Here is a 16,763-nt window from a genome sequence, read left to right as displayed (position 1 = left end):
TTTCACCCTCCCTCCTCCCCTCCGTACTGTAATCTGAGCCCAGAGCAATGAATAATCGAGTAGAGATTCAGCCAGGAAGTGATGTCACACCAAGCTGATATGGCAGCTGCTATCTTAAACAAACAGAGATAACGCCTAGAGCTGTTTACTAGTGTTATAGCTTTCACTATTCTGGCTAATCTATTGTCAATAAACAGCTTTGGTAGCTTTCATTCTCCTTTAAGTCTACTAGGAAATCATGTAAACATTAAATTATCCCAATGGGCTGGTTTTGCCTCCAATGAGGATTAATTATATCTTAGTTTGGAAGTACAAGGTACTGTTTTATTATTACAGAGAAAAAGGAAATCATTGTTTAAAATTTCGATTTTTTTTTTGGATACAATTAAGTCTATGGGAGACTGCCTTTCTGTAATTCAGTTCTCTCTTTCCTTTCTCTCTGTAATAATAAAACAGTACCTTGTACTTCTTCCAAACTAAGATATAATCCTATTTGGAGGCAAAACCAGCCTATTGGGTTTATTTAATCTTTACATGATTTCGTAGTAGATTTAAAGTATTAAGACCCAAATTACGGAAAGATCCAGTATCGAGAAAACCCCACGTCCTGAGCAATCTGGATAACAGGTCCCATACCTGTACTGTATTTATCCCTCTTTCTGTTTTATTAGCCTGTACTTACTATATATAGCTCTTACATACACATAGCTCTTTATTCTCCTTCCAAAATCATTTTCTAATTCTTTAACTGTTGAGCTAAATTGTATTAGCCGTTACTTGAAACCAAATGCTAATCTAAAAACTGCATCTTCTAAGTATGTGCTGGAATCATGAATGAAAGCACAGAGAGTCAGGAGAGCAGGGTTCTGGGTAATCCCACCCCTTCTGTTGGGAAACAGTTACATCCTTCCAGGTTAGCTGACATAGGAAGACTATTCCTGTTCCCACCCCTTTCTCTTCAGCCTGGATCGAAGAGGAATACTACGAACATCAAATTCACAACAGAATGATATAGTTATTTGTCATCTGTCCTGTGCAAATACAAATGTATCCTATATTCTTTAAAAGAACAAAATTACTGTAAGAAAAATAATTTAAAAACGTCATTCTGAAAGGGTTGTCAAAATATATAGTATAAATCACATGGCAAAACAAGCACATTAAAAATCTATATACATATATATAGTACATGGGAAAAGATGTATATTGCTTAGTAGGATACATGAACTGAACTCTTCAGTATTATTAATAATTTATTATGCAGAAAAATCGATCATGCACAAAAGTCTGGTTATCTAAGACTGAACCATCATTTAGCTTTGATACCAGTTGTATGTGTGTGTATTTGTGTGGGCTGCTAGATTAGTATAATAATTTATGTACCGCATGAGCAAGAAGAGTCCCATTTTCAGGTAGTGGAAATGAAATATGGATAAATGATTCTTTTACATGAGCTCAAACAGAAGTTCAAACAGAATGAGAAGTTGAACTGTCTGGACAGATTTGATTAATACATCCTACTTCTGTGTTTAATTAGCAGACAAAAGTGTTTGTTTCACAAAATATTTAAAGTTATGGAATAAGGGAATGAAGCTTCACTTACATTACACACAAGCTTTCTGCTGTTTAAATACAACTAAATATTACAAAGTGGCATTTCTGTTAGAACTAGAGCAAGGCTTTGTATGAGTTATCATACATGTCATGTGCAGAGTGTGCCAGGCATATTGTACACTGTGTCAGTTTACTTCACAAAATCGGCAGAGCAAGCATGTGAATAATTGCCCAAATTAGTACAGGGTCTATTAAGCCATTTATCATAACCCCCAAGAGAATGCATCCACTATTTACATTTCCTTACCTTGTTAATATTATATGCTGAAGTTTGCATGCATTTTTGTTTTACAAAACTGATGTTGCTTGCACTGCAAGAAAACAAATCCGAAAGTTCTTTGAGGTAAGATGTTTAGGTTTTAGAAGGTAGAGGTGTTTTTAGTGGTGGCACCTCACAGGCATATTTTGGCAGATCCCAGATGCAAAAATGAGTTTATAGAGCTAAGGCACACAGCTGGCTGATAATTGTAATCAAGAACAACATTGACTTTAAACTAAAAAAAGGCATGCTGTCTTCAAACCCTATTTTCATCATTGTAGCTTATGACACTTTTTTTTTTTTTTTTTTTACAAATGAACAGATATCTAACTGTGGAGAGCTGTAAGAAAATGCTAGTCCAAATAAAAAATGATAGGGATCATTTGTCTAAATCAGCTCTACTACTCTTTCTGCAACTTATCATTCAAGTCAGCTGCTAAACATTTTAATACCATTGTCAATTATTCAATTGTGGGATATGTGCTATTCCTGCTAAATCAGCTCTATTACTCCTTGCCATCTGCAACTTACCATTCAAGTCAGCTGCTAAACATTGCCAATTATTTAGTTGCGGGGTATATGTAATATATTCTATTGCTATTAAGTTTATCTAACAACTTTTCTACTTGCTTGACTGAAGAGTTGGTATGTCTATTTTATTGTCACATCTGACTCAGTTCTATTAATTGCTTAATTATAGTGATGGGTGAATTTGCGCCGTTTCGCTTCGCCGAAAAATTAGCGAATTTTGCACGAAATTTGCGAAATGGTGAATTTTAGCCAGCGAATTTGCACCTGGCGAATAAATCCTCCCATCACTACTTAATTACTGATGTTCTGTGAGATAACCAAAACTAGGAGAGGCTGATGTCTTTAGACTTGTCTTAATTAATCAACTACCCACCCTCACCCATGTGACACCCTTGCTGTATATAAGGGCACTCACTTAAGGGGAAGCATGACAGGGGTGAGCATGGCAGGTGAGCTATTGTAGATTTAACACTATGTTTAAATTGATTGCCTTCTCTTACTCCCTCTCCTCCATTCTTCTCCATCATCCATCAAACTATTTTGAAATTCTAATCTCCTCTTCACTGCTCCCATCACCCTCTTTGAATCTTAGCACACACTCTTGCATTATTAACTCGTTTAACCCCTCTCAACCCATCAAACAATACAATGCTCACACTTTCAAATATTGGTCATACCTTGTATCACTTTCCATATTGTTGTTACTTACTGCTGGGGACATCATCCCAAAACCTTGTCCCACTCTCTCATCACGGCTACTCTCGGCTATTCCCCTACACAGGCTCTTAAAAATGTCTTTTCCAATCTTAAAGACTTTATACACTTCTAATCCTGCAAATTTTATTCATACAATCTGCAATGAACTCACAGCAGTTCATGACCTCTTTATATCCAGATCTCGTCACATTATGGCTATCACTGAAACATGGCTCTCTCCCACCAACACTGCTTTGCCTGCTGCCCTTTTCTTTGGGGGCTTCTCATCTACTCATACACCTAGAGCGGGAGATTGTCATGGCTGGGGTTAGATTTCTTCTCTCCCCCAAATGTAAGTTTCAAACTTTAACCACACCAACTTCTCTTTCTCTGCGTGTCAAGTCATATATAGTCCCCTGGTCCATACTATTGGATCACTTTGCTGCTTGGTTTCCATACTTTCTCTCCAGCGAGACTTTTACGTGACTTCAATATTCTCGTTAACAACTCTGCTTCTCCTGCCACCTCTAAACTCCTCTCATTAACAACTTAATTTGGTCTCTATTATTTTATAGACTTTCCTACTCATATAGAGCATCATACACTTGACTTTATATCCTGCCTCTCTTTCCACCCTTCTAACCTTGCTAACTCTCCCTTTACCCATCCGACCATTGCTTAATTTCCTTTCAGATAACACTTTCACCTGCGCTATCACAACCATCTGGTGATGACTCACCATGGTGGTCTAGCTGGAGGGGGTCTGCAGCTGGAGGGGGTCAGCGTGCAGTGGCACGAAATTTTAAATATTTAAAGCCACAAAGCAGTTTTTCACATTGCCCGTTATAGGATCTTCTTCCTGGTGCTTCTGTGTGTTTGAGATTCTGATTACTCTGTATTGATTCCTGTTGTGACCCCCTTCCTGGCTTCTGACTATTCTGATCTCTGATTCCTGACCCTTGCCTGAACACCGACTACCTCTTCTGCGTAACCCCTCTGATTGATATCCCGATTGACCCTTGCCTGCCTGACTACGCTTATTCTCTGCCTGCCTGCCTGGACCCAGCCTGATCTGACTACTCTTTTGCCTAACGCCTTGTACTATCACCTTCTGCCCAAAGACTCTCGCTAACAGTCATGCCCCTCTACCTATCCAGAAACTCTAGCCTTGCACCTTTCGTTTAAGTCCTGGTGGCATCCAAGTAGCTGAGGGCTCCTCCCGAGGCCAAAGGCGGTCACACTACAGGTGAAGCACGAGCCGAGACCAGGGTGCTTGGCATTTGTTCTGGTATTGGGTGCCGACCGTGACACATCACTCTTGACACACACATACAGAAACCATAAAACATTTGATCCAAAATACTTATCAACAGTATTGGCACAGCCAATTTCTCATATTAATAACCTTTAATTTCTAAATATGGCAGCTTCTCTCCTACATCTTCTACAGCAATGCTCTTTCAACAGCATCTCCCTTGCATCTTCTACCACCCATCACAATCCACCAGTTAAACCCTAACCCTGGTGCAATAGTTTAACTCAGTTCCTCAGAAGATGCAGTAGATTAGCTGAACGACAGTGGAGAAAGTCACAAACTGATTCTGACTTCATCCATTTCAAGTTCATGGTCTCCTGCTACAATCAAGGTCTATTAATAGCTAAAGAACAGTACTTCTCTTCTTTAATTACCTCTCTATCCTCCAAACCACAATAACTGTTTGCCACATTTAACTCACTTCTATGCCCCTTTGCACCCTCCATCCATTAATGCAACTGCCCAAGATCTTGCTCATTTCTTTAAAGAACAAAATGATCTCATTAGACTAAGCATACCATCTGATAACAATCTCAGATTATTTTGCAGTCCACTCACATCCACTTTGCACTCTTTCACCCCCCCAACACTAGATGAAGTTAGCAAACTAGCCTGCTCAAACCCCACAACCTGCTTCCTTGTGCCCAAACCCCTTCACGTCCTTTAGCATGCTCTCCTGCATTTACCCACCTATCTGACCATTTACCCTGTATTGGTACTTTCCCATCTTCTCTCAAACAAGCAATAATCACTCCTATCCTCAAACAACCTTCCCTTGATCCCAGGTTTCCTGCCAACTATCATCCAGTTTTCCTTCTTTCATTCACATCCAAATTGCTGAGGCAGTTTATAAACTCCTGGTCCAGCATCTCACTCACAACTCCCATTTCAACCCCCTGCAATTTGGCTTCCACCCAACACACTCAACTGAAACTGCACTCAACAAAGTAATCAATGATCTTCTCCTGGCAAAGTCTAAATGTCTCTATTCCATACTCATCATTCTAGATATTTCTGCAGCAGTTGACCATACTCTCCTAGACATTTTATACTCAACTGGCATTCGTGAAACTGCTCTGTCCCTCAGATCTCACTCACAGTTATTAACATCACTTTTCATTCGACCACAAAGGCACACTGCCTAGGAGTTATCTTAGACTTGTTGTATCCAGCTGCACAACATTACCTGAATAGAACTGGGTCTCAGTTCAGGCACAACCAAAACAATTATCCAGTCTCTTATTATCTCCTGCCTTGATTAATGCAAGTTATGCCTCGTAGGTATTCTAACAAGTCACCTTTAACAACTCCAATCTGTTCTAAATGTTGCTGCTAGTCTCATTCATCTATCTCACTGCTCAACATTAGCTGCTCCCCTATGCATATCTCTTCACTGGCTCCCAATCTCCACTAGAATCAAATTCAAACTATTCACACTTACATTCAAGGATCTTAATAATGAAGCCCCTCCCTATATTTCATTTCTGATCTCAAAATACACTCCTTCACAGAACCTTTGCTTTGCTTCTGACCTTTGCCCCTCTTCTCCTCTCATCACTTTAGGCCATTTTTGTCTACAAGACTGTCCTCAGGCTTCTGATTTTCTCTGGAACTCTCTGCCTCAAGCTGTCAGACTTTCTCCTTCTTTCCAAACATTCAAAAGCTCCCTTAAGACCCACATGTTTAGGGAAACGTATTCAGTGTATCTTAATTAATCAGTTATAGCTGTATCATAAATCACAAATTTATTTCTGAAATCCTTATGTCTCAATTGTACCCTAGCCTTTTGCATGTAACCCCTATATTCCTATTTTACTCTGTAAACCCTTGTTTGTTAATCACCATTTGTTTATTATAAACTAATGTATAGCACTGCATAACTTGTTGGCGCAATATAAATAAATGATGATGATAGTGATTTACCTACACCCTGGAGAAAAACACAAACACTTACCCCTTAGTGCTCATTCAAAAAATGCTTCAGTACAGGGTCTGGCTAAACTCTGCACTTTATTATCAATAAAGTGCAAACCACAATATCAACAGGCATAAAATAGCCCTGTCCTTACCACTAGCCACAAGACAGGTGGTAAGTAAAGATGTCATTGCAGTCTCTATTTTGAGTTTCTGAATATTGAAGTAAGGAGATGGGTAGGAGGTAAGGGGATGTCTACTTTCCTTCCACTCTCCTGCCCCCAGTAAATACAGCTCTGCCAAACACTATAGGTATCTGAAGTTATTTATATTTATTCTTTTATATTTTGAACAGGTGTTTATATTTTTCTAGCTTTGGTCTTTACTCATTACGTGTACGTGTATACGTGTATTTGAAAATACTGTGCTATTTAAACTTGTCTTTTATTTATAAAAAGCTCATTAAAATAATTGGTGGAAGGTAGGCAATCAAATTCGTTCCTCCTTACATCTAATTTAAGATATTTATATAGGCACAGAGATTCCAATTAAGACTAACCCATGATGACAGTAAGTCTAGTAAAATTTGCTAGAGTTATGAAAGCCAATTTGCATACTGATTAAAGTATTTGTGATTCTTAAGTACATTATCTTGTAGTCAATAAATTGTACACGTATTATGTGTTAACTTTTCTAAACAACAAGTAGTGAAATAACACAGGAGTCACTATATACTAAAATTTCATTCTAAATTAAAATAGGACACACAATAAGGAAATAAATATTTAGTTTTGAATTGATGCAACCACCAGTGTACTTTTCAATCCATGTATGATTTTATATTTTGGAAGAAATGGGTTTCAAAAAAACCTTATTTCATGTGTTTGTACTTGTATGTTTTCACTGTATACTTATTTATCAAATTTGCTACCATATTCTTGTACTTTGTAATTTCTTTTATTTTCCAGAGGCCATTGGCTGATCTATGGACAAACTAAGAAGGCTTAATTGTCCACTAAATGTAGCAATTCATTTGTTCAGATTGTCTACTATAGTACTCTACAAATCTGCCCTGCACTACTATAACACCAGCCTCTTCCAAGCCAAACATACTTTACTTCACTCATTAACTCCCTTTCTAAAAAACCAGCACAACTTTTCTCCACCTTTAACACTCTCTTTTCCCCTTCTCCACCCCCTCAATGCACATCTGTCTCTGCTCAAGATATTGCTGAGCACTTCAAAAACAAAATTGACCAGAAGGGACATTACACTACTCAACCCACCTTGACTTCCACCACCCTCCCTCCACACTCCCCAGTCTCTCCTGTGCTCCTTCACCCCTGTCACTGATGAGGAAGTCTCAAAGCTTTTGGCCTCTTCTCACCTTGCCACCTGTCCGCTTGATCCAATTCCCTCAAAACTTCTCTGCAATACCAATCCTTGTCTAGTCAAAGCCTTAACTCACCTATTTAATCTTTCGCTCTCAACTGGACTGTTTCCTTCTCAACTAAAACATGCTCTTGTCACCCCCATTCTGAAAAAAACCCTCTCTTGATCCGTCCAATCTTGACAACCTCCGACCTATCTCTCTGCTACCTTTCATCTCTAAACTACTTGAGCGCCTAGTCTACAACCAACTAACCTCATTCCTCTCTGACAATAACCTGCTGGACCTCCTACAATCTGGTTTTAAGCCACAACACTCCACGGAAACTGCCTTAACTCGACTAACTAATGACCTTTTAACCGCTAAAGCCAACAATCATTTCTCACTACTAATACTGCTTGATCGCTCAGCTGCATTTGACACTGTAGATCACCCTCTCCTCCTCCAGTCCCTCCATTCGCTTGGCCTTCGTGACACAGCCCTGTCCTAGTTCTCTTCTTACATCATGAATCGTTCCTTTAGTGTCTCCTACAACGGAGTAGCATCTTTTCCCCTACCTCTTTCTGTTGGGGTTCCTCAAGGCTCTGTCCTGGGACCATAACTATTCTCCCTCTATACTTCCTCCCTCTGCAAATTAATCAACTCGTATGGTTTCCACTACCACCTCTATGCTGACTATACTCTAGATCTATCTCTCATCTCCTGATCTCAACCAAGAACTCCTACTCGCGTCTCCTCCTGCCTGTCCGCTATCTCTACCTGGATGTCGCAACGCTACCTTAAATCAAACCTCTCTAAAACTAAAATGGTTCTCTTTACTCCAACTAACACCAGTAACATCCCGGAAGTATCCATCAACGTTAACAATTCCACTATCACCCCCTATCCCCTGGCCCGGTGCCTTGGGGTTATCCTAGATTCTGCCCTGTCATTCACTGCTCATATACAGTCACTTATTATCATGTCACTTCGCCAGCATTATGTCATTTTCGTCACTTCGCCGATTTACTAACGGTAATTACACTAGCTAAGGAGATAGACTTTGGTGCAACTTCGCGCTCTAACGCCACCCAAATTTTAGCTCTGGTGAAAGAGCGTTATTACGCAAATTCACTATGTTTTTCATTTTACTGAATGTTACCACTATCGCCAGACTTGCCTTCGCCACCTCAGACCAGGCGAAGAGCAATAGAGTAGATAGAACTTGGTCCAAAAAAAGTTTAAATTTTTCTATGTTACAAAAAACACTGGCATCTGTTCCTTTTTACAGAGTGATAGGCTGAAAAAGATCATAAATTATTTTTTGGGTACCCTCCTTCCCCCCTACATTTCCTTACATATGGCACATAAACTATACTGTGGGCTCATGTGTAGGGCGATATAACAACTCCATTTTCCCTGAGCTTGTGTAATGTACTTTATTTGCTGCAACATATACGCCCATTGAAATGTAACTTCCCGCTGTATGCAAATTATCTAACGCTAGCGCAACTTCGCTATGCCTGGGGTAGTAATGCTAGCGCAACTTCACAAGTGTTTGGTGCCGGCGACACTTCACAACTTAGAGAATTAGCGTTGGCTGTGCAAAGTTTCACCTGGCGAAGTTTGGCGAAGACGGCCTGTTCCTTCCCTTATTTTAATAATTTTCCTGGATTTTTCCTTTTTTTAATTTGACCAGTAAAAATTATGTTTTAATTGGTTCACTGATTGATCGGATTGTGGGATGGGGAAGTGCTACTGGGGTCAGTTCTTTCTCTTTTTCTAAATATTTCTTTAATTAGTTAGGCTTTAGTCCAACAGATGTTTTCTGATTCCTTTTCGTAATGATATGGTGGGCCCCATGCAGAGTATATTGGCACCGTGTATATACCTCATATACTGTATCTCAAGTACAAATTTCAATAAAGTTCATCCCATTACTTCTATTTTAGGCCTGAAAATGAAGGGCACACAAATGCAGGGTGCTTTTAGAAACTTTTCTGCATTAATTAGGGGCAGTAATGTCACATCTGTTCCTTTTAGCCTACCTCACCATGACAAATGCAGCACAGTGAATGTCTATGGTATTGTACAGCAGCTCTTCTGGCATTTGCTCCAATCCACAGAGTTCTACAGCTGAGGGCACCCTCAAATAACTGTTAACTTTCATAATTACCTTTAAGATCATAATCCAGATATTCTACCAGCCAATCACTACCCAGGGAAGGTAAGCCAGCCCTGATACCCTGCTTCCCTCCATTCCACTATTGACAATTAGGCTCCATAACGTTATTATCAATTGCTTCCTATAGTCCTATAGGCCATTTGAAAAGAAGTATGTTCCTTCATAGGATGTATTTCTTCTGCCTTTTAGATGACATATGTATTCAATTGGTCATAGAGCGATATCTTGCTGTTTTTTAATTTTTATATTGGAATAAGATTCAGCGCTGCAAAATACATTGGCGCTCTAAAAATACATGTTAATAATAATAATATTGCTTTTGTAACATAATATGATCCTTTGGCTTTATGCTATAATTCAGCATGAAATCTCTCAATTTTAAATATGTTGGACTTTCTCATGAGATGTATCAGGCCAGAGAAGTTTTGAATTGCTTAAAGTGTCAGTGCTGAGCAGCCCAGATGATACTTTTACACTCTGCAGAAGTGAAGGGACCTTAGAGACTATTACTTTGTGAAAGGAGGCATCTGTAAGTAATTTATTTTTCCTATTTAAAAATGTTTTGCTCAGATGAGTAAGGTTAGCACAACCTTATACTTCTGGGAAATGAAGATAGCAAGTTGAGCAGAGACCGAACATTTTTCTCTGCAGATTTGCTTTTTTGTATTCAAAGGCGAAACACTGTAAACTAAAAAAAAAAATGAACTTCAAAATCCCACAGAATGGGCTTGAACCACTGCAGCCATCTACCTTTGTCATTAAAAAAAATGTGTAAAATATGTCCCACCATTCAGGAGTCATGAACTTGCCTTAGCACAGCTTTTCAATATGTGTCCCATATAGCCAGTATTACAGAGATGTCACACTAGCAAGTTTCATCTAATATAAGTAATTCTAGAACAACTGAACTTGCTGAGTAATTATTGAAGACGTTTCACTACTACTACTACTACTACTACCAAGCAGCTTCTTCAGTTCAACTGACTGGTGTGGGAAGTCCTCGGTATATAAACTCTTCCAGTAATCCAATCACAATGGTACATTGTAACTCTTCAGAGAGGTGACATCTGAAATTCACAGAGGTGTTGATTCTGTGTATTTACTGTAATAGGATTACCTATGTGTCATGCAACTCCTAGATACAGGTGTTACTTGTGAGAGTTGCATGAATGGATGTGTGAATTGTTCTGAAACTGAGAACAACATTGTATGTAGCAGACAGATGGTGTCGAAGGCCCCCACCTCTGTTCAGGGATGGTTTCACCACCTTGACATGAATCATCTCTTTCAAACCAGCAGTCTTTTTTATCTAAAATTTTGACATTGTTATTTTGAAAGGAGTGTGCCTTGTCTTTTAGGCAACTCTCTCACGGTATTAGATATACCATGACCTGGATGAATGAAAATTTTCATAGTCATATAGCAAGTTTCAGTTTCATTCACTGACCTAAGGGAGTCCCAAGGGAGAAAAGCTCTATGTAAAAATGATATACAGTTATATAGGTGCACTCCACAAACCTGAGTCTGTAACCTGGGTGCCAAGCAACAAATGTCTAAATCAAAATGTAAAAACTGGCACACTCAGGGTTTGTATAATATGCATAAAGGAGATTTTATTTGACATTTTTGTCATAAACCAGAACTTTTGTCAGGATTCAGAATGTTTAGCAAACATTAAACTAATAGTTGATGATCTGGATCAGTGTTGTCTATATTTACTGGTGTAACAATTATATTGAATGCAAGCTGAAAGACAATATTTTTGGAAACATAATATAATAATGCAGTCATTGGGTCAGATAAACAGTGGCTTCAAGGAAGAGTTCAAGAGCCCAGGGCACGGTTGCAGGTTCTGCTGTATGGTTCCATCCCTAGTAACTTCCACCACTTTAACCTTGCCCACACACCACAAAATAATCAGTAATCAAGGGGTTGATGTTAAGGGTTGTAGGAGTCTAAGGGTATGCGTTGGGCGCTCCACTGGTTTTGTACTTTCTCATGGTAAGTGTGATAAATCTGATAAAAAGTGTGATAAAAAGTGTACTTAATCTGATTCCTTTTGAGTTTTGTTGAGAACCAGACTTAATGAACCATATTCTGTCAGAGACTGAAGAAGAAAATACAGAATATCATCTTCAGCACATAAACTGTTATTTATGCGTATCTGAACTTAAATACATTTCCTTTTATACTTCCCCGCCCCTGTAACAACTTGTTATTTAAAACTTTGAAATCATTAACTTGCAGCATGAAAATAAAGCGTATAATATAACATGCTGTGATGAAGCCTAATGTGTAACTTGACCTTTTATCTTAGGTGTCTTTATTTCTGATGAAATAATATGGCTAGTGGAGGGCGAATAAATTCAGCAGGTATGGATTTGAGGCAATTTTCCATGTTTCACCACCCGTGAATGTTTTTGTGAAACTGTGTTGGAAATTCTGCGGCAAAAAATCAGTCTCAACAAAAAAAATTGTTGCAAGTCAAAATCGGTGTGCGTAAAAATTATTCAGATGCCCTTTGACTTTAATGCATTTGGACAAAATAGTCGCACATATAAAAATTTTCACTCGTGACAAAATTGTTTTGACGCCCATTGACATAAATGTATTTCCTGAATATTTGCAGAACAGATTCGCTTATAACTGAATATAGGTCTAGTTTTATCAGTAGTTTTATCTTTTTATCAGTATGAGTAGTTTCCTATAATTTAATCTCAAGAACTAGTGTATCAACCTGTACCACTGATTCAGGGAGAGAATTCTACCTCTTAACAGCTCACACTGTAAAAAAACCCTTCCAAATATTTAGGTGGAACCTCTTTTCTTCTGATCGGAATGGGTGAACTTGTGTCAGCTGGAAAGACATACTGGTAAATAAAGCATTAGAGAAATATTATATGATTCCCTTATATATTTATACATAGTTATCATATTACCCCTTAATCGCCTCTTCTCCAGCGTGACCATCCCCAACTTGGCCAGTCTTTCCTGATAGCTAAGATTTTCCATACTTTTTACCAGCTTAGTTGCCCTTCTTTGCACCATCTCTAATTCAGTAATGTCTTGTTTGAGCACTGGAGACCAAACTCTATAAAGTGGAAGAATGACCCCTCCTCTCTTGAATCTATGCCCCTTTTAATACAGCTCAAGATCTTATTTGCCCTTGATGCTGCTGACTGGCATTGCTTGCTACAGCCAAGTTTATCATCACAAGGACTCCAAGGTCTTTTTCCATAATGGATTTGCCTAGTGCAGTCCCATAGGGTATACAGTAAGTGGCTTGGATAATTGTACATCCCAGGTGCATGACTTTACATTTATCAACATTGAATGTTATTTGCTACTTAGCTGCTCATATTGCCAGTTTGTCAAGATCCGTTACAAGGATGCCACATCCTGGATAGAATTAATTGAGCTGGATAGTTTTGTGTCATCTGCAAACACTGATACATTACTTACAATACCCTCCCCTAAGTCATTAATGAACAACAAGTTAAATAAAAGTGCATCCAATACCGCGCCCTGAGGGACCCCACTAAGAACCTTACTCCAAGTAGAGAATGTACCATTAATAACCACCCTCTGTACTCTATTCTGTAGCCAGTTTCCTATCCCGGTGCAACAACTTCATAAAGCCCAACAGACCTTAGTTTAGAAAGCAGTCGTTTGTGGGGCACGGTATCAAATGCTTTGGCAAAATCCAAATAGATCACACATACTGGCCCTCCACTGTCCAGCATCATACTTCCTGTCGGGGGGCCTATCGGCTCCCACCATAGAGTAGTCTGGACCTTAAAGGCTTAAAGTCCAAGTTTCCGGTACAAATAGGATCAGGCATAATCGTGGTCAATATCCGGGCAGAAGTCCAAAAGGCAGGCAGATTAGAAGCAAGGTCGAGGTTCAGGCAGGTTCAAAAGTCGAGGAATCAAAATAACAAAAATGATCAAGCACCCAGGAATGTTCCAAACGAAACCTATAATTGGGCATTGAACCCGTAACCTGGAACAGCTTTTATTTTCAAATTTCACGCCAGGTGCGTGATGCCATTGCCGGCGTCGGTGCTGCTGTTCCCCACATGTCTGCTATGGGAGCCGCCATCTTGACAGCGCCACTGAAGAAGAAGGATGTGCTGTCGGGCAGTCCTGACACTTACCTTATCTTAAAAAGCAATCACATTTGTCTGACATGACCTATCCTTCATAAAGCCATGCTGATTGCTGCTCATAATGCCATTCACTAACACAAAATTTTGAATGTGGTCCCTTAACAAGCCTTCAAATAATTTGCCCACCACAGATGTCAAACTTACTGGCCTATAATTGCCAGGCTGAGATCGTAATACCTTTTTAAATATTGGAAAGACATCAGCTTTTCTCCACACCATAAGTACCATACCAGATAAAAGTGAATCTGAGAAAATCAGAAATAGGGGCTGGTCTTAAACTGAACTAAGCTCTCTTAGAACCTGGGGATGTATGCCATCAGGCCCTGGCACCTTGTTTACATACATTTTTATCAAAGCTTTAGGAATCATATCCTGAGTCAGCCACTGACTAGATTGAGTTGATCCATCAGTGCAGCTATGAAGTGAGCCTGTGAACTCAGGCTCTTTTTTTGTATGTACTGAAGAAAATAACTGATCTAGCACATTTACCTTTTCTGTATCTGTTACAACCATAATGGTACCATTATTTAAGGGAGCAACACTCTCAACCCACATCTTTTTACTATTAATATTCTTAAAAAACTTTTGGGGTTAGTCTTAGCCTCAGCCGCAATGCACTCTTCATTTCCTTACTTTGCCTTCCGGATTGCTTATTTACAACTAGTGATAGGCTAATAAATTCCCCTGGCACGAATTCGTTGGAAAAGTCGCTTGCATCAAAATCACTGTGCGTCAACACAATTCGGACACCCATTGACTTTAACACACCGTCAAAATTGACACGGGCGTCAATTTTCGAGTTTCACAAATTTTTCACGAATTTCGTGAGAATTTTGCTGAAAATTAATGAATTTTTCGGTGAATCGAAATGGGAGCAATTTACCCATCTCTATTTACAACATTTATTATACTGTTTATATTCATTAAATGCAGCTTCTGTCCCAACAGACTTGTAGTTTTTAAATGCCTTTCTCTTCTTTCCTATTAACCTGAACTCTTTATAATTGGTGAAGAACTCTATCCATAAGACTTCTGCCCCCTCATTTTCTAACATAACCTCCTCCTTTATATAAGCTTTTAAATCCTGACTAACAAACATACATACCCCTCCTCCTTTTCTATTGCCTCTGTCCCTCTGAAACAAAGTATAGCCGCTGATTAACTGCCCAATCATTCAACTCATTCAGCCATGTTTCCACCACACCAATCACATCATATTTTCCCTCCAGCACCAGCACCTCCAGCTCTCCCATTTTACTAGTACCCCCAACCAAATCTCTTCCCCATTTTCCCTTCCTTTGCCCACAATCTCATATGTGAAAAATGTTATACCCATTAAATATACCATAAACATACCCTTTAATTCATATGCCACCTCCTCCCCTGTGGATAACACTGTTATTTATAAGGCTATTTACCCATAATGCGGAATAAGTTTACTCCACAACAGATAAAAGTCAGTAGTAAAATTAAAAGCAGTGCAATTTTACCCCGGTGTTTGCAAGGGTTATTAATGTTATATTCAATATGGATGTAAAATAAGAGGGAAAGCTTTTTTGTTTTCTTCTTAGTCTTGATTTTAAACTGAACTTAACAGGTAGAATCTATTGTGGCATAAAAAGTGGTACAAAATACAAATACCTGTATTTTGATTTCTTCTTTAAAAAGGTATACAGTTGTTATACAGATAATTTATTAAACTAAAAACATGAAATATTAGCTTGCATGTGATTATGTACAGTTTCTTCATAAAATAATCAGTTAATACTTCTGATAACTTTCCATGAAGTAGTGACAATTTAAATATACGCTTTTATCTTGCTAAGTTTTAGGTCAGTCTTTGAGCAATCAGTTACATCAAAAAGAATCAGTTAAGTTCTTAATTAATCTCTTACTATTGCTAGATCTGAAAGCAAGCCAGACCTTAATTATCTGAAACTGGAGTGTATGCACCGTATAACTGCCTTGTCTTTAAGCTTTTATTTCTTAATTGTGTGCTACTTACTAACGAGTCAATTATTGTCAAGAGAAGGTAATGTTGGGATGAATCAGAGCCAGACTTACAGTATAAAAACATGAACCCTTTATTTATGTGACTGAACCACAGTCACACATTGTGTTGATAATGCAAATCATTTTTTTTTCACAAAATGAAAACTGACGTTTATATCTAGTTTATTACTGAACATGTATATTTATTTTTGTCCTCAGGATAACAACAACTGCTGCTTGTATGATGGACCTCAGACGATATCCACTAGATGAACAAAACTGCACTCTAGAAATTGAAAGCTGTAAGTATGATTGTGGATAATATTTCTCAGTAGACATCAGATGTTACCAGGTATTTAATAACAGGTTTATTATTTTTGTGTATTTGCTGGGTGTTTTCATTTTTCTGCAAGAGTAGGTCAATTTGGATAAATATAATAGTTCTAAATGCTGTTCTACTGCCAGATTTAAAAAAAAAAACATCTTCAGGTTCTAAAAACCTTCTTTTGTTCTTTGGACTAGTGTTAATATAACTCATTATTTCATTACAATTAGATCAATTGAACATTTTTGTATGCATTGCTATCTGGTGTATGATGCATGTCCAATGTATTTTTTAAAATTTGAAGCATATTCTTCTCCAGAGGGTGCTGCACCAATGAGGTGAGTTGAGAAACTTGCCTCCGGCGGCACCGCCCCACTAGGAACCGGGGCGGCAAA

General features: G+C 38.5%; 1 protein-coding gene across 1 annotated transcript in view; it reads left to right on the top strand.

Annotated features, from left to right (window-relative positions):
• Positions 1 to 16,763, top strand: part of LOC121402115 (gamma-aminobutyric acid receptor subunit beta-2-like) — a 230,608-nt gene that overhangs the window by 126,647 nt on the left and 87,198 nt on the right. Inside the window, exon 5 of the mRNA XM_041588040.1 lies at positions 16,263 to 16,345. Within this exon, the coding sequence (XP_041443974.1) occupies positions 16,263 to 16,345 (83 nt within the window). The remainder of the gene's footprint in view (positions 1 to 16,262; positions 16,346 to 16,763) is intronic.

This window comes from Xenopus laevis, chromosome 3S, assembly GCF_017654675.1.
Source record: "Xenopus laevis strain J_2021 chromosome 3S, Xenopus_laevis_v10.1, whole genome shotgun sequence".
In the NCBI taxonomy this organism is placed as follows: Eukaryota; Metazoa; Chordata; class Amphibia; order Anura; family Pipidae; genus Xenopus; species Xenopus laevis.
The sequence above is the reverse complement of the archived record's forward strand: the minus strand, read 5'-3'. Positions and strand labels throughout refer to the sequence as shown.